Source organism: Macaca mulatta, chromosome 14 (assembly GCF_049350105.2).
Source record: "Macaca mulatta isolate MMU2019108-1 chromosome 14, T2T-MMU8v2.0, whole genome shotgun sequence".
Classification (NCBI taxonomy): domain Eukaryota; kingdom Metazoa; phylum Chordata; class Mammalia; order Primates; family Cercopithecidae; genus Macaca; species Macaca mulatta.
In genome coordinates this window covers 58,160,343-58,181,270 of record NC_133419.1, presented here as the reverse complement: position 1 = coordinate 58,181,270, position 20,928 = coordinate 58,160,343, and the positions used below count along the sequence as shown (strand labels likewise).

General features: G+C 42.9%; 1 protein-coding gene and 1 pseudogene across 5 annotated transcripts in view; one reads left to right on the top strand and one right to left on the bottom strand.

Annotated features, from left to right (window-relative positions):
* SYT9 (synaptotagmin 9) overlaps positions 1 to 20,928 on the top strand; it is a 226,865-nt gene that overhangs the window by 164,309 nt on the left and 41,628 nt on the right. For 2 of the 4 annotated variants that reach the window (XR_003722673.2, XR_013404051.1), the window contains exons 4-6: positions 9,206 to 9,326; positions 11,115 to 11,286; positions 13,698 to 13,822. Coding sequence is in view for 2 of the 4 variants with exons in the window: in XM_015115007.3 (XP_014970493.1) it covers positions 9,206 to 9,326; positions 11,115 to 11,286; positions 13,693 to 13,822 (423 nt within the window). In the remaining 2 variants the exon portion in view is untranslated. Of the gene's footprint in view, positions 1 to 9,205; positions 9,327 to 11,114; positions 11,287 to 13,692; positions 13,823 to 20,928 lie in introns of all 4 variants that reach the window. The other 2 variants (XM_015115007.3, XM_077963569.1) reach the window with 1 other exon arrangement.
* Positions 3,198 to 4,951, bottom strand: LOC708096 (elongation factor 1-alpha 1 pseudogene; annotated as a pseudogene). The gene has a single exon (XR_001439579.3). The product of XR_001439579.3 is annotated as an elongation factor 1-alpha 1 pseudogene (transcript).

Below are 20,928 nucleotides of genomic sequence, written 5' to 3'. Positions count from 1 at the left end.
TTTGAAAACTGGCACAAGACAGGGATGCCCTCTCTCACCACTCCTATTCAACATAGTGTTGGAAGTTCTGGCTAGGGCAATCAGGCAAGAGAAAGAAATCAAGGGTATTCAGATAGGAAAAGAAGAAGTCAAATTGTCCCTGTTTGCAGATGACATGATTGTATATTTAGAAAACCCCATTGTCTCAGCCCAAAATCTCCTTAAGCTGATAAGCAACTTCAGCAAAGTCTCAGGATACAAAATTAATGTGCAAAAATCACAAGCATTCTTATACACCAGTAACAGACAAACAGAGAGCCAAATCAGGAATGAACTTCCATTCACAATTGCTTCAAAGAGAATAAAATACCTAGGAATCCAACTTACAAGGGATGTAAAGGACCTCTTCAAGGAGAACTACAAACCACTGCTCAGTGAAATAAAAGAGGACACAAACAAATGGAAGAACATACCATGCTCATGGATAGGAAGAATCAATATTGTGAAAATGGCCATACTGCCCAAGGTAATTTATAGATTCAATGCCATCCCCATCAAGCTACCAATGAGTTTCTTCACAGAATTGGAAAAAACTGCTTTAAAGTTCATATGGAACCAAAAAAGAGCCCGCATCTCCAAGGTATATTATCTTTTTGATGTGTGTTGGATTTGATTTGCTAGTAGTTTGTTGAGGATTTATGTAGTTTTCTTTTTGTTGTATCCTTGTCAGGTTTTGTCACTGGGATAATATTGGTCTCATATAATGACTTGAGGAGAATTCTTTCCACTGTCATTTTTTGAAATAGTTTTAGGAGGATTTGTATTAGTTCTTCTTTATATGTTTGTAAATTTCTGCTGTGAATCCATCCACTAGTTGGGTTTTCTTTGTTGGGAGAATTTGTATTACTGATTCAATCTTGCTACTCATTATTGGTCTGTTTAGGTTTTCTATTTTTTCCTTATTCAATCTTGGTAGCTTGTATATTTCCAGAAATTTATCCATTTCTCCTAGGTTTTCTGGTTTGTTAGTGTACAGTTATTCATAATCGTGTGTGATGATCTTTTGTATTTCTGTGGTATCAGTTGTAATATCTCCCTTTTCATTTCTTGTTTTGTCTTCTATCTTCTTGGTTAGTCTAGCTAGTGGTTTAGCAATTTTGCTTGTCTTTTTTTGAAGAATCAACTTTTCATTTCATTTATTCTGTGTATTTTTTAGTCTATCTCATTTGGTTCAGCTCTTTATTATTTCTTTTCTTCTAATTTTGACTTTGGTTTATTCTTGCTTTTGTGGTTCCTTGAGGTGCATCATTGGGTTATTTGTTTGAAATCATTCTACTTTTTTGATGTAGGCATTTATTGCCTATGTCAAACTTCCTCTTAACACTGCTTTTGCTCTATCCCATTGGTTTTGGCACATGTCTTATTTACATTTGTTTCAAGAAATGTTTTGCTTTTCATCTTAATTTCCTCATTGACCCAGTAGTCATTCAGAAGCATGTTTTTTAATTTCCATGTATCTATAGGTCCCAGAATTCCTCCTAGTATTGATTTATTGTTTTATTCCATTGTGACCTGAAGATACTTGGTATGATTTTGATTTTTAAAAATGTGTTGAGAATTGTTTTGTGACCTAACATATGCTGTATCCTAGAGAATGTTTCATGTGCTTAGAAGAATGTGTATTTTACAGTTGTTGAATAAAATGTTCTGTGTGTGTTTATTAGTTCCACTTTTTCTAAAGTGTAGTTTAAATCCAATTTTTTGTTGTCGTTGATTTTTTGTCTAGATGATTTGACTAATGCTGAGAGTGGGGCGTTGAATTTTCCAATATTATTTTATGGGAGTCTATCTCTCTCTTTAGCTCTAGTTATATTTGCTTTATGAATCTGGGCACTCAAGGGTTGGATGCATAAATATTCAGAATTGTTGTATCCTCTTGCTGGATTGATCCCTCTAGCATTATATAATGACCTTCTTTGTCTTTGTCATTTTTGCTGTTTTTGACCTAAAGTCTGTTTGATCTGATCTAAGTATAGCTACTTCTGCCCACTTTGGGTCTCTGTTTGAGTGGAATTTTTTACCATCTCTTTACTTTGGGTGTATATGAATCTTGACAGGTAAAGTGTATTTCTTGTAGGCAGCATATAGTTGGATAATGTTTTCTTATTTATTCAGCCAGTCTATATATTTTAAAGAGATAATTTAATCTATTTCCATTCAATAGCTCTTTTTTTTATTCTTTTTGAGACAGAGTTTTGCTCTTGTCACCCAGGCTGGAGTGCAGTGGCATGGTCTCAGCTCACTGCAACCTCCACCTCCCAGGTTCAAGTGATTCTCCTGCCTCAGCCTCTCAAGTAGCTGAGATACAGGCACCCAGCACCATGCCTGGCTAATTTTTGTATTTTTAGGAAAGACAGGGTTTCACCATGTTGGCCAGGCTGGTCTCGAACTCCTGACCTCAGGTGATTCACCTGCCTTGGCCTCCCAAAGTGCTAGGACTGCAGGTGTGAGCCACCACAACCGGCCTCAAGATTGCTTTTAATATGCAAGGCTTTGTTCCTGTCATGTTCTTCACTGTTTTCTGGTTGTTTTGTATGTTCTTTATTCCTCTCTTTTTTTCTAATTGTTTGTCATTTTGGTTTGGTGGTTTTCTGTAGTTGTACCATTTGAATTCTTTCTCTTCCTCATTTGTGTGTTTGGTTTACCAGTGAGTTTTATACTTTGATGTGTTTTCATGAAGGTAAATATTATCTTTTTATTCCAGGTTTAGGACTTCTTTGGACATTTCTTCTAGGGCCAGTCTAGTGGTGATAAATTCCCTCAGCATTTTCTTCTCTGGGAAGGACTTTTTTTGTGAAGGATAATTTTGGTAGATAGTATACTTAAATGGCTTTTTTTTTTCTTTCAGCACTTTGAATATGTCTCTCTTGCCCTGTATTGTTTCTGCTGAGAAATACTTTGTGAGCCTGATGGGGTTTCCTTTATGGATGACTAGACACTTTTGTCTTGCTTTTGTTGGAATCCCCTCTTTATCTTTGACTTTAAATAGTTTGACTATAACATGCTGCAGAGAAGACCTTCATGCTTTGTATTTATGTGGGGTTCTCTGAGCCCCTTGTATAAGTCTTTTTCTAGATTGGGGAAGTTTTCATCTATTATTTCATTAAACAGATTTTCTAACCCTTTCATTCTCTCTTTGCCCTTGGGGACACTGATAATTTTTTTTTTCTCATTAAACTTTTTTAATGGGTCTCAAAATTCTGTGACAAATTTTTGGTCAAGTTGTTTCCATTAAAAAGTACTGATTTTAAAAACTAATAACTTAAAACTGCCACACGCAAAAAAGAAAACCAAAGTGTTCCACAAAACATTCTCCTTTCCTTCTGAAGGTTTTACGATGCATTGTTATCATTAACCAGTCTTTTACTACTAAACTTAAATGGCCAATTGAAACAAACAGTTCTGAGACCGTTCTTCCACCACTGATTAAGAGTGGGGTGGCAGGTATTAGGGATAATATTCATTTAGCCTTCTGAGCTTTCTGGGCAGACTTGGTGACCTTGCCAGCTCCAGCAGCCTTCTTGTCCACTGCTTTGATGACACCCAACGCAACTGTCTGCCTCATATCACGAACAGCAAAGCGACCCAAAGGTGGATAGTCTGAGAAGCTCTCAACACACATAGGCTTGCCAGGAACCATATCAACAATGGCAGCATCACCAGACTTCAAGAATTTAGGGCCATCTTCCAGTTTTTTACCAGAACGGCGATCAATCTTTTCCTTCAGCTCAGCAAACTTGCATGCAATGTGAGCCGTGTGGCAATCCAACACAGGGACATAGCCAGCGCTTATTTGGCCTGGATGGTTCAGGATAATCACCTGAGCAGTGAAGCCAGCTGCTTCCATTGGTGGGTCGTTTTTGCTGTCACCAGCAACGTTGCCACGACGAACATCCTTGACAGACACATTCTTGACATTGAAGCCCACATTGTCCCCAGGAAGAGCTTCACTCAAAGCTTCATGGTGCATTTCGACAGATTTTACTTCAGTTGTAACGTTGACTGGAGCAAAGGTGACAACCATACCGGGTTTGAGAACACCAGTCTCCACTCGGCCAACAGGAACAGTACCAATACCACCAATTTTGTAGACATCCTGGAGAGGCAGGCGCAAGGGCTTGTCAGTTGGACGAGTTGGTGGTAGGACGCAGTCCAGAGCCTCAAGCAGCGTGGTTCCACTGGCATTGCCATCCTTACGGGTGACCTTCCATCCCTTGAACCAAGGCATGTTAGCACTTGGCTCCAGCATGTTGTCACCATTCCAACCAGAAATTGGCACAAATGCTACTGTGTCGGGGTTGTAGCCAATTTTCTTAATGTAAGTGCTGACTTCCTTAACAATTTCCTCGTATCTCTTCTGGCTGTAGGGTGGCTTAGTGGAATCCATTTTGTTAACACCAACAATTAGTTGTTTCACACCCAGTGTGTAAGCCAGAAGAGCATGCTCTCGGGTCTGCCCATTCTTGGAGATACCAGCTTCAAATTCACCAACACCAGCAGCAACAATCAGGACAGCACAGTCAGCCTGAGATGTCCCTGTAATCATGTTTTTGATGAAGTCTCTGTGTCCTGGGGCATCGACGATAGTCACATAATACTTGCTGGTCTCAAATTTCCACAAGGAGATATCAATGGTGATACCACGTTCCCGCTCAGCTTTCAGTTTATCCAAGACCCAGGCATACTTGAAGGAGCCCTTTCCCATCTCAGCAGCCTCCTTCTCAAATTTTTCAATGGTTCTTTTGTCGATGCCACCGCATTTGTAGATCAGATGGCCAGTAGTGGTGGACTTGCCCGAATCTACGTGTCCAATGACGACAATGTTGATATGAGTCTTTTCCTTTCCCATTTTGGCTTTTAGGGGTAGTTTTCACGACACCTGTGTTCTGGCGGCAAACCCGTTGCGAAAAAGGGGGGCACTGATAATTAGAATATTGAGTCGCTTTATGTTGTCCCATATGTCACAAAGCCTTTCTCATTCTTTTTTATTCTTTTTATTTATTTTTGTCTGACTGGATTATTTCAAAAGATTTCAAGTTCTGAGATTCTTTATTCTGCTTAATCTAATCTGTTGTTGGAGGTTTTGACTGTATTTTGTATTTTATTCAATGAATTCTTCAGTTACAGAATTTCTGTTTGGTTCTTTTAAAAATGTGTATCTCTCTGATGAATTCTTTTCCAGTTTTCTATAGTTTTTCAAAATTATCTTGTTTGCTGAGCTTCTTTAAAAGCAGTAATTTGAATTGTTTACCCATGATTTCATTGATTTTTTTATTGGTATCTGTTGCTGTAGAATTATTGTGTTCCTTTGAAGGTGTCATATTTTCTTGCTTTCTCATGTTTCCTGTGTCATTATGTTAATATCTGCACATCTGGTGTAACAATCACTTCTTCCAATTTTTGTAAATTTACTTTTGTAGAGAGGACTCTTCTCTGAAGATTATCTATGATGTTGGTTGAGTAGGGCATTTTGGGTTTCATTTTGGATGCAAGCAATAGCGTAGTCTCTATGATCTCCTTGGCTATAAATAGCGTCAATGGTATCTGTGATTTCCTTGATAGCTTAGGGTGTGGATAGTGGAGACTGTGGTAAAGTTTTCTGGGAACTAAGTTATTAGGTAGGCCAGTCTTCTGGCCCCAGTGGTACAGCAGTAGGCTGAAGATGCCTGTCTTTGAGCCCCAGAGTGATGTATGCTGGCTCTGGTATTAGTGGATCCAAGTGGGCCAATTATTGGGCTTCCAGGTGTCTTGCTGAAATGCTAGTAGTGGCAGCAGTGGGCCTGGCATGTAAACTGGTTCTCTTGCTCTAGGTGAGCAGGCTTGATGTGAGCAATGGCAATAGCAGTGATTCGGCCACTCACTGAAATCCAAGTTGGTCTGAGCTGTAATGGGTTGGATGGGCCAGTCTCATGGTGCTTGCAAGTGGGTGCCAATTGTTGTGGTACCAGGGGGTTGAGTTGCCCCCACCTCAGACCCTGGGAAGAGTGCACATGTACCAGCAGTGATAGACTAGGCTGGATGATTGCCAGGCCCCTGGATGGCATTTGCAAGTACTGAGGAGACAGGACCAGGTTGCCAGAATTGAGACTTGTCCTCAGGCCCCCTGGTAATATGTTCAGGCATACCTATGATAGGCAGGAACAGGGTGGTCCCCAGGCAGTCAGAAGAATGCTCAGATGAGGGCAGTGGTGGCTTCAGTTCAGGGCTGCCACTGGGGAGGGCACAGACACTCTCATTGGGAGCAGCATAGGTAGGTAGTTGTGCAGCATGTGATTTGCTCATGCGTCAGTCCCCCAGCAGCTTGCAGCACTAGTGACAGTGTTATTTATCCTTAGGGTGCATGAAAGGATCTGGCCTCATCTCCTCCCTGACCTGGTAGTAGCATCAATGGCACCAAAACCAGGGTAAGACAAGTCCTTTAGGGGCTCAGCTTTCAGAATGTCACTGTGCTGTAGCTGCTCAGGGCTTACGGGCCTGTGGGTCACAGCATGAGCTCTCTCTTTGAAACAATACCACTGTGCAATTTCTGTTAGTCTCGAGGACTGTGAGGGTCGAGGGGCTCTCCTGTGAGTAGGATAGTATGTGGTGGAAATGTGGACCCTGAGAGGTCTCTCACTTAACCCCTTCCCTATGTTAGGGAGCTTCTCCCAGCTCCCAGCCAAACCCCACTGAGCAGGCTACATTGCTTCCTTTTCCTTTGTTACTTTTGGTGCTTCCTGTCACTTTTTTGTTGAATTCCAGTGTTCTCCCTTAGATGATCTATTCAAAGTGTGAATATCTACTTGCTATTTTGGTTCTTCTCCATGGTAGAGGCACGTCGCTGCCTGTTGTTTGTTTGTTCGTTTCTTTCTTTCTTTCTTTCTTTCTTTCTTTCTTTCTTTCTTTCTTTCTTTCTTTCTTTCTTTCTTTCTTTCTTTCTTTCTTTCTTTCTTTTTGAAGAGACAGCATCTTGCTAGATTGCCTAAACTGCACTTGTACTCCTGGGCTCAAGTGATCCTCCTGCCTTAGCCTCCAGAGTAGCTAGGATTGTAGGCATGTGCCACTGCACCCAGCTAATTTGCTATTTTTTAAAGTACAAATGTGGACTTTTGCTTGGTTTACATTCTGAATATACCATCAAGTCTGAGGTTTGACTTTTCTCTTTTAACTTATGAGCAAATAGCTATATTGTATAAATATTTGTGAATGGGCTTATGTCGGAGGAAAACAAATAAACCAACATACCTAGCATGGAAGTAATCTGACACATCACATTTAATTATGTGCCTCAGTCTTGAGGGCAGAGATTAGATGGCATGCATTTTCACATCCTGAACCTTACAAAGTGTGTGCACAGTGCAGGCCCTCAGGAAATGTATGTTGAAAGAATTGATTATGAAGCTTCATAGGCATAGTTTTGGTTAATTCTGTGTTTACTTTGCCAAACCAAGATTTTCTGAGAAGGATGAGGGGAGAGGAGAGAGCTAGGTGCAGTGAAAAGCCTTTTAAAGGAAGAACAGAAGTTGAAGAGCAAAGTGGGCCAGGGAGTCAGGAAACAAAAGGGTGATGTGTGGGGACAGCTGTGGTCTCTCTTTCCTTTCTGCCACCAGCAGGAGGCTGGGTCAATCCCCTCTTCAGTAAGGGCAGACACTGCTCCTACAATAGGGAACCCAGCACCGCAGAGCAAGCCAGAGTCTGCTGTGTGTAAAACCTCCAGTCCTATAGAATTCTAGTCCCCAAGCCCCCATATCTCCCAAAAGGGGAAGGCCCAGTCACCTGGGTCTCTTGAGGTCAGGGCTTCCGGAACCAGGAAAGCCAAGCTTACAAGGAGAGGTCATTTATTTACACTGGGCAAGCAATGCATGATGCAAGAAGACACAGAGTAATCCGTCTGCCTTAGTGACCAAATAGATCCCTTTGCCTCATCCTCCTGTGGAAGCAATCAAGAAAGGGAGGTTGGGCGAGGTGACCTTCCAGAGCTGAATCTGTGCTTCTAAAAATAGAAGCATCCTTGGAGAACTGAGGAGGGGAGGGAAAGCTGTGGACACTGAGGGCAAGAACCTGAATCCTCAGAGCATTGTCAGTAGGAAACTGTATTAATTAGACACAGGCACCTCAGCTCGATAACCTCAGGTATCTCTCAGAAATTGAAACGAAATGAAATGGCTTTTGTTCCCCCTCCTTTCTGGTTATACTCCCCGTGAGCTAAAAAGGAGAAAGAGAATTGTGTCTTCTGACCTATTTGAATGGCTGCACACTGCCTGATATATCTTCCCCAGTAGAGGGAAATGGGGGTCTTTAGAGGCACATTAAGAAAAGGAAAGAGCTGCCACAAAGTGGAACTATGAGAGGGAGGCACAAGGGCCACCTGGCAGTCTGGGTCTCTGTTCTCTCCCTGCATGGAGGCAGTGCAGGACTAGGCAAGTACTTGGATGTGTCCAGGGCTCTGAATGTGTAGGCTCACAGGGTGCCACTCTCAGGCTCACACAGTGTCCTTATTTGGAGCTATGCGACAGGCTGTAAGTTTCCAGGGTCCAGTGGAGCCCTGTGCTGGTCTGCACAGATTGTGTGCAACCAGGGTGTGCGCTGTGCTCTGTGGCATGGGGATTGCGTGTGGGAGGTTGGGCGTATGCAGGGGTATACAGGGATATGGTGGCAAGTTTGAGGGGGCTGTGTAGGGGAGTGTGTGGGGCGGTGTGGAAACCTGTTGAGAGGCTTCATGATGCTGCATAGGGCTGTGTGCAGAGCTATCCTGGACTGTGAGTGGCGCACCACAGTACTGCAGGGCACCTCTTTGTGTAGCTTTGACCTAGAGGCTCTGTGTGCATTGTAGTAGTGGTATGAATGGAGCCACATGGGGCACTCTGCACTGGAGGATATGTTCTGGGCTACCTGGACACATGAGTCTGTACAGGGCTGCCTGTGGCTGGATACATGGTGGGAGAGGCCTGAACAGGCTTACAGCTTTGCCATCCAAAGATAGATTATGCCTCCTTAGGGTGAGGTGCTCCCAAAGTGCAGGGATTTATTATTCTCCCTGAGACTGACATGAAGGGAAGAGATACCAGGGATTTACAAGCTGAGCAAAAGGGGCAGTGTGTTCCCTTTCAGTGAGGCCTGAAGCTGAGCCTCTTGCACACCAGTCTGGAGACACTTTCTAATACTTTAGTTTGTGCTTTCTCAACAGGACAACGTGGATCTGGGAGAGCTGATGTTTTCCCTGTGCTATCTTCCAACGGCTGGCAGGCTGACTATTACCATTATAAAAGCAAGGAATTTAAAGGCAATGGACATAACAGGAGCATCAGGTGGGGCATTTTCAAATTCAGACTTTCTCATGCACTTCTACTGTAGTAAGTACCTTATGAAGTTTTAGTAAGGTAATAAAGCACGTTGACTCTGGAACCAGACTGCCTAGGCTTAATCCTAGTCCTAACACCTGTGTGACCTTGAGCAAGTCATTTTACCTCTCTGAGCTTTGGATTCCCATCGGTAAGATGAGAGTAATTATGGTATCTGGCTCACTGGGCTGTTGTAAAACTGAATTAATAAATATAAAGCCATGAGAACAGTGCTAGCATATATTAAGTGCTACATATTGTTAGTTATTGTTATTAATACAGTTAGCCTTCTGTATCCACCAGTTCCACATCTGTAGATTCAACCAATGATGGATTAAAAATACTCAGGAAAAAAAATACAACAATAAAAATAATACAGTTTTTTAAACAATACAGTATAACAACTATTTACACAGCATTTATACCAGATTAGGTATTGTAAGCAATCTAGAGATAATTTAAAGTATACAGGATAATGTGCGTAGGTTATATGCAAACATGATGCCATTTTATATAAGGGACTTGAACATCCTTGGATTTTCCTATCCGTGAAGGGTCCTGAAACCAATTCCTTGTGGATAACAAGGGACAATAGTACTCTCTTGGGTCTCCCTCACCATAATTTTGAATTGGACCTATTGTTTACACACACTGATAAAGCTTATCTAATTTGGTCTTTCCTCAAATATCATCCGAGGCTCATTGAAGGCTGAGAACAATCCTATTTCCTTATTAAAGTGAACTATGAGTTTTAGTTTTTCCATTAAACCAAGCATTAAATTCTGAACCCTAACAAGAAAAAAATGCCTCTATATGCATTGCTAACTGCAAATTCACAAGCAACCTCTGCAGGTGTTTCCCAAATGTGGTCACAAAACACCCAATACACCCTGGCTTACATCCTCTGAAATCAAAGAACACCATATGCAATATATTCTGCATCCTATACCCCAGTGTTTTTTTTTAAAGCAGAAAAAAAAAAAATAGCTGTGGTCCCTCTGGTCATCTAAGTCCCTACTGGACTGTATATAGGAGTCAGAGCAATGCATGGTTATGCAGGTGAAAAGAGAACAAGGACTTCCCACCGAACAGAAGAAGAGTGAGATAGCTGTTAGGACCAGAAGAGCCCTATCTGGAGCAGAGGCCAGCCTTGCCACTTGTCACCCCATCACAGTGTTGCACCACAAGGAAGCCTGTGGCCTTTCTCTCCCTGATATGCTGAGCTGCTTCTCCCTTTGCAACCCAAGGGCAGGCCACTCTAGGGGCTCAGGGTCTCTGTACTTAAGGAATTCCACTCGCAGATGTTCTCTCTGTCCTCTAGGAATTCAGAAATTAAAAGAGTCTAGGAATTCCCTTTCTTAAAATCCTGAAAATATTCCCTGAGGTGGCTCAGAGTTGGGGGGCCTGTTGTCAGCCTTGGAAATGCCGGTGCATTTCTCTTCCCATCCTGGCCAGGCCAGTCTTGAGTTCTAGCTGGAATGTCTCCTAATTCCATAACAGATGTTTTCAAACTATTTTTAAATTTCACGCATTTTCAGGAGACAGTATCCTGTGCTTTATCTTGAATTAGTGACTTAATTATCCTCACTCTAGTTGCTCCCCAGATATCATATTAATGACAATCCTCCAACTCCAGTCCACAGGCAGGTAAAGGAATTCGACATACCATAGTTCATGAAAACCCACAGTGATATAACTGCCCACCTAAATCTACACTAATCCTCACAGTACTCCTGCTTCTCATGGTCTGTCCAGATCCCTACGTGAAAGTCTCACTGATGTGTGATGGCAGACGACTGAAGAAGAGGAAAACATCCACCAAGAGGAACACCTTGAATCCTGTTTACAATGAAGCCATAGTCTTTGATGTCCCTCCCGAGAACATTGACCAAATCCACTTGTCCATAGCAGTCATGGACTATGACCGGTGAGATACCTGGAACTCTTTTCCAGTGCAAGTTCAGTGCGTCCAGGGCTGGGAGGGCAGAGGGGGAGCAGCAGCCACAGATTCTTAGCTGGTGTTCCAGGCTGCAGGAAATGAGTCAACTAGCAGTGCATGGGAAGCACATTGACAGGAGTCACCTCTAAACCATGCTGTAGAGTCAGACTACCAAAGTGTCTCTCAGCACTCCCATTCTTTTCTGCCCCTTTCTCATTTTTTTTCTCTTCCTCCATCCTCCCCCAACCTCCACCTCTTCCCCTTTTCATCTTTGCATAACTCCTAGAATCTCAGCTTGAAGAACTGTGGCCCCACAGGTTTTATCTTCTGTCAGGCAGTCCTCACTGCCCTTCGTTGGAAAGATTCCACTGAAAATGGCAGAATGACTACTTTAGCCAGACCATCAACATTTCTAAATACACAACTTCAATCTTTTTCCTTCTCGCAAGTATTTAATAAAGATTGTTTCCTTCCACTTAAGTCTGAAAGCAAACACAAAAATGTTCTCCTGAAAATGCGAGAATCAGTATGGATGACAAGGTACATTAAAATGTATAAGATGCTCGACTTTTTAATTAATACAGCACAGAAGAGATATTTATAGCCTGCATTGTAGCCAATTGTGTATTTAAAGGACAGATTTGAAAAACAGTCGTTTTAATATGCAAAGGAAGTACCAACAGGGAATTATACATGTTAAACCAGTCATTAGACTGAAATGCAAAGTCTCTCTTTAATTGGAAACCTCCCACATGGTCTGGGCACATTATTTAAAAAAAATTATTCTGACTTCTAATATTATTTGTGACTAAGGATTTTCCCACATACCTCTGAAATATCAGGAAGGCAGCTTCAGTGACCTGCACACTCTTTCCAGCAGATGCCTGCGTGAAGCATGACAGTCTTCCAACCCAAGGAGCACGTGGATTGGCTCAGCTGCCCATGAGTGTGACAACCCATGCTGAGCAGTAGACCTTGTCCCATCTCCTGTGGGCAAGAAACAACACCAATAGTGTCAGGCCCCAGTAGGGGACATTGCCCACCAACCGTGGAAGCCTAGGCCAGCAATTTTTAAGCTATTGCCAAGTTTCCTGCATGGACAAATCTGATTATGTGAGCTCTGCCTTAATTTAATTCTCAGTAAACTCATGAATCTGGCCTGGAAAAATTCATGGCAGAATTCATGGGGCTTCTGCATGCATTTGATTTTAATGAGCAGAGACTCAAATATCCTTCACATGACCTCCCCACCCTCATCTTACCTTTATGCTCCATTACACAAATAGGAGAAAAATCACTCGTCTTTGCAGGAGGGAAAAAAAAAGAGAAAGTATGTGAGTTTGGATCCTATAGAGTTAAAGAATTGGCCATATCAGTCCAGTTATACCAGGGACTTTTTAAAAAACTGCTAGGGAAAACAAAAATGGCTCAAGGCAGAGACCTACCTAGGGAAAGTTTCAGAAATATTAGCCTTGGCCGGGCACGGTGGCTCACACCTGTAATCCCAGCACTTTGGGAGGCCGAGGCGGGTGGATCATTTGAAGTTAGGAGTTCGAGACCAGCCTGGCCAACATGGTGAAACCCCGTCTCAACTAAAAAATGCAAAAATTGGCCAGGCATAGTGGCATGCACCTGTAATCCCAGCTACTTGGAAGCTGAGGCAGGAAAATTGCTTGAACCCGGGAGCTGGAGGTTGCAGTGAGCCGAGATCATGCCACTGCATTCCAGCCTGGGCAACAGAGCGAGACTCTATTTCAAAAAAAAAAAAAAAAGGAAATATTAGCCTCAAGGTCAAAGGAGCTATGTATCTTTCTATAGTTGGGAAATTAAGTGGGCCAAAGAGGCTGAACTTAGAAGAAAAGAGGGATGAGTATAAGACAATAACAGTCTTCTCTAAAGAGAGGGAGCAGGAAGATCTATGAGCTTCCTTCACTTACTCTACTTTGTAGGCTCAAGACCCATGGCTGCCAGACACAAAACTGCTCCCTCACCCATGCTTGGTTGCCTCTTGTGGGAGTTAGAGCAGCCATTATTGCAAGAAACTCTTTTCAGATGGCTTCCTCTTTATTATGTGGAGGCCAGCCTAGATCCAGAACAAGAGGTGGCATCCTTAGCACAAATCATGGGGTTCTTCGAACAAGGTTCTTGGAAACAAGTTGACCCATGTCAGTGTTAGGACAGCCAGGGTATATGTTAGATCCCAAGTTCTATTGGCCGTGATGCTTAGCCTGCAGTTTTAAGTGAGGAAATGAAAGAAAAAAACAAAACAAAACAAAACAAAACAAAACAAAAAAAACTCACCACGTCCCCAATTCCTTCATCAGTTTAATTGAGTAGCTGTTGATCTTACATACCAAAATTTTAAGAAAAAACTATTGTGGGCCATTTTCACAGTGTAGGTCACAATGAGATCATCGGCGTGTGTCAAGTAGGCAACAAGGCTGAGAGGCTGGGCAGAGACCACTGGAGTGAAATGTTGTCATATCCTCGGAAGCCCATTGCACACTGGCATTCCCTGGTGGAGGTAAGACCCTAACCCACATGCTCCACTTTACATAAGAGTAAATGCTTTAGTGTTGAAATGCAGGAGCTGCCAAACATGTGAGCGCACCAGGATGGATGTCATAGACAGGTTTTCCTGGTTACATTTCCTGGGGCTGCTGGGACTTGCATTCAATTTGAGGCTGAATCTGTGCTTCCCACCAGTCTGGTGGGTTTTGAATATTGATCAGAGATCATCCCTCATTTTGATTGTGTTTTTAAAAGATCAAGATTCTGTACTTCTGTGTTAAGGCTTTGGGTTGGTACTTGGAGGGCATCTGCAAGGTGTGGGTGAGTGTGGACTTTCAGGCTTTCATACAGTGACTTGAGACTGACTTTGGAAAAAACATGAGGCCTTGATTCTAAGACCAGCTCTGGCACCAACCTGTGATTCTGGGCAAGCTGGTTAGTATCAGGTTCAAATGCATATAATAAAAACCAAAACAACCAATTATAAATTAAAAACAAATGAAATGAGAATTTATGTCTCTCTCTTATATACAAAAAAGTCTAGAGGAAGGCAGTCTGGGATATCTTAGCAGCTCCATGTTCAACAAGAGACCTAGACTTCTATCTTTCTGCTTCACTGTCCCAGTGTGGCTTTGTTCCTTGAAGTATCCTCATTATACGATATGGCTGCTAAGCTCCAACCACTGCATATTTTCTAGGCCGCAAAAATGTGCAAAAGGGGAAGAGCCGAAAGGGCACACATTCCCTTTTTAAGGATTCTCTTTGAATTCTCATGCAACACTGCTACTTACATTTAGTTTAGTCACAAAACTTAGTCACGTGGACATGTCAAATTGCAGGGAATAGTTAGAAGTGTAATCTTTTTGTTGGGTGTCAATGTGTCCAACTAAAAACGAGGGTTCTGTTTGCATAGAATAAGAGGAGAGTGAAAACCTGAAGGCAATTGGCCATCATTCTGCCACTCACATCGTCATTCATTCACTCCCTCCCCCTTTACTTCTCATTCACTCTTCCCCCACTTATCTTTGCTCATTGATTCACTCTCTTATTTATTCACTAACTCGTTCTCTCAAAAATAATTTGCACTCCCTAAGTAACATTTCTGAGGGTCAAATGCTATAATAGCTACAGAGAATACAGATGAGAATAAGAAACAGTCCTTTCACTTGTAGAACTTACAGACTGTAAAATAAACAAAAGATGACATGTAAACTAATCACTGAGAGACACAAATGTAAGCATTTCCATCCATATAAAGTGCTACAAAAGTGCAAAGGAGAGAGACGTTTATTGTGCTTAGAGGAGACTGTGAAGCATCTCTCCTTCATGCTCTCAATAAGTAAAGAGAACTGAGCCTCCGGGAATTGGAAAACCAGGAAGGCAGTAGCAGTTATTTACTGAGGACACATGGGTTCCAGGCAGAGAACTTTCCACTGTTCTCCTGGTGCAGGCAGCTCCATTCCATGCAAAGCCATCTGAGAGGCCAAGACTAGAGCCTCACCCAGTGTGGGCCCCCCTGCCATTGATAGTCAGGTGAGTCTGGCTGAAGTGAACACAGGGCAGTTGTGGAGAGACAGAGAGGCCCCAAACCCAGACAGGGGAACCAAGGGACATCTTTGTTGGAGGTGGTGCAGGAAGGAGAAGGGCAAGACAGGGTTTATGGATTCTAACTATCAGGGCACCCAGATGTATTCAAGAAGAGCCTCAGGCCCCCTAATTTGCAGGTTCCTAAGGATAGTTCTGCCCCTGGGCCATAAGAGCAAAAATCATTCTTTTCTAGACTCAAAATTAATCCCTAAGGGAGACCCACAGGATCTATGAGCTACTTGAGAAGGAGCTGGGGACTGGTGTCCACTGAACTATACCTCACTTCTTCAGCTCCTGGTGGAATTCTCAAAGGAGTCCATCTGCGGGCTCATTAAATTTTGGGGGCCTGTCACTAGCAGTGGCATTTAGAAGAGTTGTAATAGACTTTTTGCACCCTTATGAGCCATTGCTGATTTTAATTCTTATTTGTAATTAGTAGTATCAGAGAGTATTAAAGTTCTGTGCTTCTCAGGAAACAGGAAATGAGAAAGGAGTAAGGATGAGGCGTGTGGTGTAGGGCTGAGAGATGAGCCCTGATTCGTGCACCAGCAGTTTTTTTTTTTAGTGACCTAGGCAGGGGAGTAGCCCCGGGCAGAGTGTTGCACATGGGCCCCTGAGTGGCAGTATATGCATGTGTTACACAAAGGAGAGTGCAGGGAGCAGGCCTTGGAGGCCTTTTCCTTCATGGCTGAGAAAAAGTGTGGTATAAATTCGTTCACCTGAGAGATATTCCTTAAACCCCAAACACTCAGCTTTTTGGAAATCTGTGCTCCACAGTTATGTAACTGAAAAGTAAATGCCATTAGGGTTAAACCACTGAAACTTAGAAGTCATTTGTTACAGCGGCTAAAATTACTTTGGCCAGTACAATGGTCATTTCTCAACTGTTACAGCAGAACTAAGGAAATGAAATGCCTGCACGGCTTATATGAAGGACAAACCTTCATATAAGCAGAGGGAGGGCAAACCTTCATGTAAGCAGAGGCAGAGGGAGGCTGCCTCTTCCCTGTTGCTTCCTGTGTCTTTGAAGTACACGTCCGGGACTCCAGATCCATCCTGAGAGAGGAAGTGATGCTTTTTCTTTTAAAAACGAACGTTGAGCTCGCAGAATTGGGGCAATGGTACCAGATGAGATGAAAAACAGTATTGGAGAGGTTGGCCATACTTCGTTAGCAGCTGTAAGGATGGAGGAGGCAATAGGCAGAGTGGCCAGAAACATTCACTTTGGAGTTGGAAGGGCCTACATTCAAATTGCTGTCCTTCCACTCACTAGATGTTTGTTTTTCGCCTTCTGAACCTCAGTGTTCACATCTGTAAAGTGGCCATAACATTTCCTGTCTCACAAGAGGGATGGTGAGGATTAAACAATCTATTGATATGAAATGCAGCATTATAGCTGATGTATATATAGTAAACACTCAGTAAAGCTTTCAGTTACAGTTGTTATTATATATGCCCCAGATTCTGAGGGGCTGCTGTGTGTCCTTATGGGACTATGTCCTATGAAGAAATATCATCCATGTGTGTCATGGAGAATAAGAGAAAGGCCAGGAATCCACCACTCCTGCACCCCAGTGAGCCATCATCTCAGATTGGAGGAAGGGGTCATCCAGTACTTGGCTAAACCAGATGTACATATTTAAGTTTTGTTTCTTTTCCTCTTTTTCGTGGTCTTAAAGACAAGCTGCTGTTATGCTCTCTAAGAACCTTTTAAATGTCTGCTTTAAAACAAAAACCAGCAATTAAATCTCAGTGCTCATGATAACAGAGTATGTGAGGGTGCACTCATGAGCATGTGTGTATAGAAGACAGAGAGAGAGGGAGAGAGAACAAAGATGGGGGCACTGGGATTTAGCATGGAGGGAGGCTGGCCTCACAGAAGCTCTTCACTGCTGAGGAATTGGTTAGGTCTAAACTCTGCGCCCTGCAGAGATCTGGCAGCCTGCTCAAGGTTGTGTCCAGTACACCCTGACCTTGCCCGGGCAGGTGGCAGATGGAATCTTCAAAGCCAGTGAGTTCAAAAATCCGTTTCTCTCACAGGGATTCTGGATGACTTCACTGCACACTCAAAGGTCAGCCAGTAGGGCTCCCTTTACTCCCCATGATGTCAAAGGTTTGGAAAGCTGTGAAAACTCCCCCGAGCAGACTGCCTGGGGTTTAGGGATCAGAGCGCCCCCTTCATAGGGCCTCAGATGACAGAGCTCTAAGAGCTCCCTTCGCTCGGCACCCTTGTCCACCAATTCAAGAGAAGATGGTGTTGGCCTGGCCATATCGCAACACCTTTCCTACCCTCCTATATGTCAAGATGACCAACATCATGAGCCTCGTGGAGAATAACAGGACATAGTTCCAAGTTTTCATCGCTTCCCTGTGTAGTGCCATGTAACATCTGTTGTATGAATAAGTACTAATCTTGGTTTGGTGGGAAGAACAGACACAGATACTATCTGGTTAAATGAAATTTCACTTTTCTAAAAGACAGAAGAAAGAGAATCCAACCAGAATATGTAGTCAAGATCAGCAATATTATCCTAATAGGCATAGGTGTAAGATTCCAAACACCAAAGTTCTATTCAAGGCGTGGCCCATTTTGGATGTCTTCCTCACTCCAAGCTCAGCCTTTGTACATACACATACATACAGCTACAAAACTCTGCATGTCTGACTGTCTGCTGGGACCAGCTCATTGAGAGTCCTGGCCCTCTTCAACTCAGGACTACATAATGCCAAGCATAACCAGAGGGCAGTTATGGTACAATATGCCCAGACATAAACAGAGCCCTCATTTATCACCCTCAGCATCCAGAAGGGTATAAACGTAGAGTCAAAGGACTACAGCAACTGTCAGTTTTACCCAGACTTGTCTTGGAGTTACACAAGTAGCCCCTGTAAACCATGTCTAGATATTATCTATCAATTGTCCAGCAGGGCCTATCTGGAGTCTTGGAGGTCCACATATTCCCAGGAGAATGTATCTGATTGCCCAAGATTTGATTAGGTGTCCATCCTGGTGCAATTTGCTGCGGGTCTGGAGTCATGAAAATGTGACCTGGTACCCACCTCAGCAGGAGTTTTGGGAGTAGAGTTCTTGAGAAGAGTCCTCACAGGACAGGGAAATTGTCTAAAATGAATGTGAATGACTGCCTCCCAAAGGAATTTAAAGTGAGAGGCTTTAGCACTATGGCCAAATTGTTATTCACAACAGATTTAGGAAAGGAGTAACTCACCAGGAAAGATGGGAGTGGGGAGAGGATGGGGTGACTGGGAAAAGCCACGTAGGAAATCAGGCTCCCATCAAGGGGATTTGGTTGTGTTGCAGGGCTTGGGTCTTGTTGAGAACCAGACTAGCAGGGAAGAAGACTGAGACATGAGAAAAAGAAAAGCATGGACTGAAACATACAATGGGGAAAATCCTAGAAAGTGCTGCTACTCAGCAAGCATTAAGGCACCCAAGACTGCAGGTCTTTGGAAACACCTGAATTCCAGACCCCTTTCAGTTGGTGTGGAACCAAGGCTGGCAATTCCATGCATTGCCCTCTGAAGGAGTGGCTTATGGGCTAGGTAAATAAACACAGCAAAAGCCTAATATGTGTATTAGGGGATGGCAAAAGATAAGTGAGCAGTCAGGACATGGAGGGCTACATGCTGCTGCAGCATCTTGCCCATATTATGAGGTGCTCCCCCCATATAGTCCAGCATCATGTCTTAGTGTCTCTGCGAACAAAATTTTTGTTATGAATGAAAATAGAAAAAACAAGAAACATTTAAATCACATTAAAATAGGGCAAGAAAACATAAATTTCTTTATTATCTAAAAGGATACATACCATCTTGGTAAGAAACAGTAAGGGGAAAATGAACTTTATCTTGCTAATTAGTAGTTCTTAGTCTTTTCCAGGTTATGTCAGTCTCTTTGGGTTAATTATTTTCTCTTCTTCCTGGGGGTCTCCTCTCTCCTTCCTCCCTCCCAGCTAGGTATAGGGAAGTACGAAGGCTACCTCATGGCATTGACCGGCACTGTGCATATTGTTCTGCTTGCCTTTGGGCGTCAGACTTCATCATCACTGCCTCTGCTGCTGAGGATCTTGGCTGGTGTAACTGTGGGCTATTGTCTCAGCATAGAAACTTGGCCATCTTGAGGCTCATGAGGCCCCACATCAGCTATTGAAGTCCCTGTGGATCCCCGGGGGTGGGTAGCACCTCCCACTCAATGCTTGGCCTGGGAGCTTTTCTTTGCAGCCCTTAATACAGAGTCATTCCCCACTTGGTGGAATTCCCTGAAATTCTAACAACCAATACTCTCACACCCTTCAGGCATTTGGGCACACAAGGGAGCCACAGGAGACTCAGTGCCATCACAGGCATCCTGTTCATGCCTATAAAGTTACATGGTCATTTCTACATTGTTCCTCTAGCCTGTGTTGACCCAAGGGTCAAGTTTGCCTTCAGCTTCCCCCTCAATCCATCTGAACGTGGGGTTTCAAGCCTGAATGGTAAAGCCAGAACCTCTCCTCCTCACTTCTCTGTATCTCTTCTGCCAAAGACTCTGCTTCGTCTTCCTATCTGGTGGAAACACTATATATCCTAGCATGATTTCTCTCTACCTATGACTCATGCTCAGACCTCCAAGGTTTCCTCTCAACATGTAAGGAAACATTTGGAATTTGGATCCCATTTTTCTCAACAAGGCCTGGCTTTAAGATAAAGTTACATGGTCATTTCTACATGTAACATGAAATAAGATACTTATTTCATAGGGGACTAACTGATCATTTGCCTTGAGTTATCAGCCCTCAGCTTCCTATAATATATGGCATGTATTCAATGCATGGGACAACATGATTTACAGACAATAAGAACATTATTTCTGTTACATAGGTATTGAATTAGCATTTGGTGAATAAATGAAAAAAAAAAAAAGAATGAATGTGATATATATAAAATGAATTGGGTTCCCTTCGTTCTAAATTTCCAGAATTCTCCATGCAGTGGAGTACACAGTAGAAGTCAGTTCAGACAAGGTGTAAAAAGGTATTGAGAATGGATTTGTATTAGGCTGTTCAAATGGAGATGGCCCTTATTAAGCTCCAAGTTTTAATTACCTTTTCTCTATTTAGGAGAAGAACATGAAAAGGGATCATTTCCTCCCTTGGTTCCAGTGAACTGCCACATAATGACAATGGCTTTGCATTTTTGAATAATGAGAAATATTCAGAACTGAGGCCCCTTAGCGAATCATGAGGGTCCCCCTGTACTTGATGTGGGCAGCCAAGTCCTAGAGCACTCAATATCTCCTTTCATAAGAGAGAAGAAACACACAGAGATCCCAATGGTGAATGGCGGACTGCTGTCCCCTGAGTGAAAACTGATCAGGAGGTGATCAGTTGATCAGGAGGAGAAAGTTGACCTTTCTCACTAGGAATACATTTTAGCAGCAGTTTTATACAAGGTAATCCTTTGCCCCACCTACCCGTGAAGATAAAGAAAAGAAAAATAATAGGACTGGGGTATTTTTTGACAAAATGAAGAAAT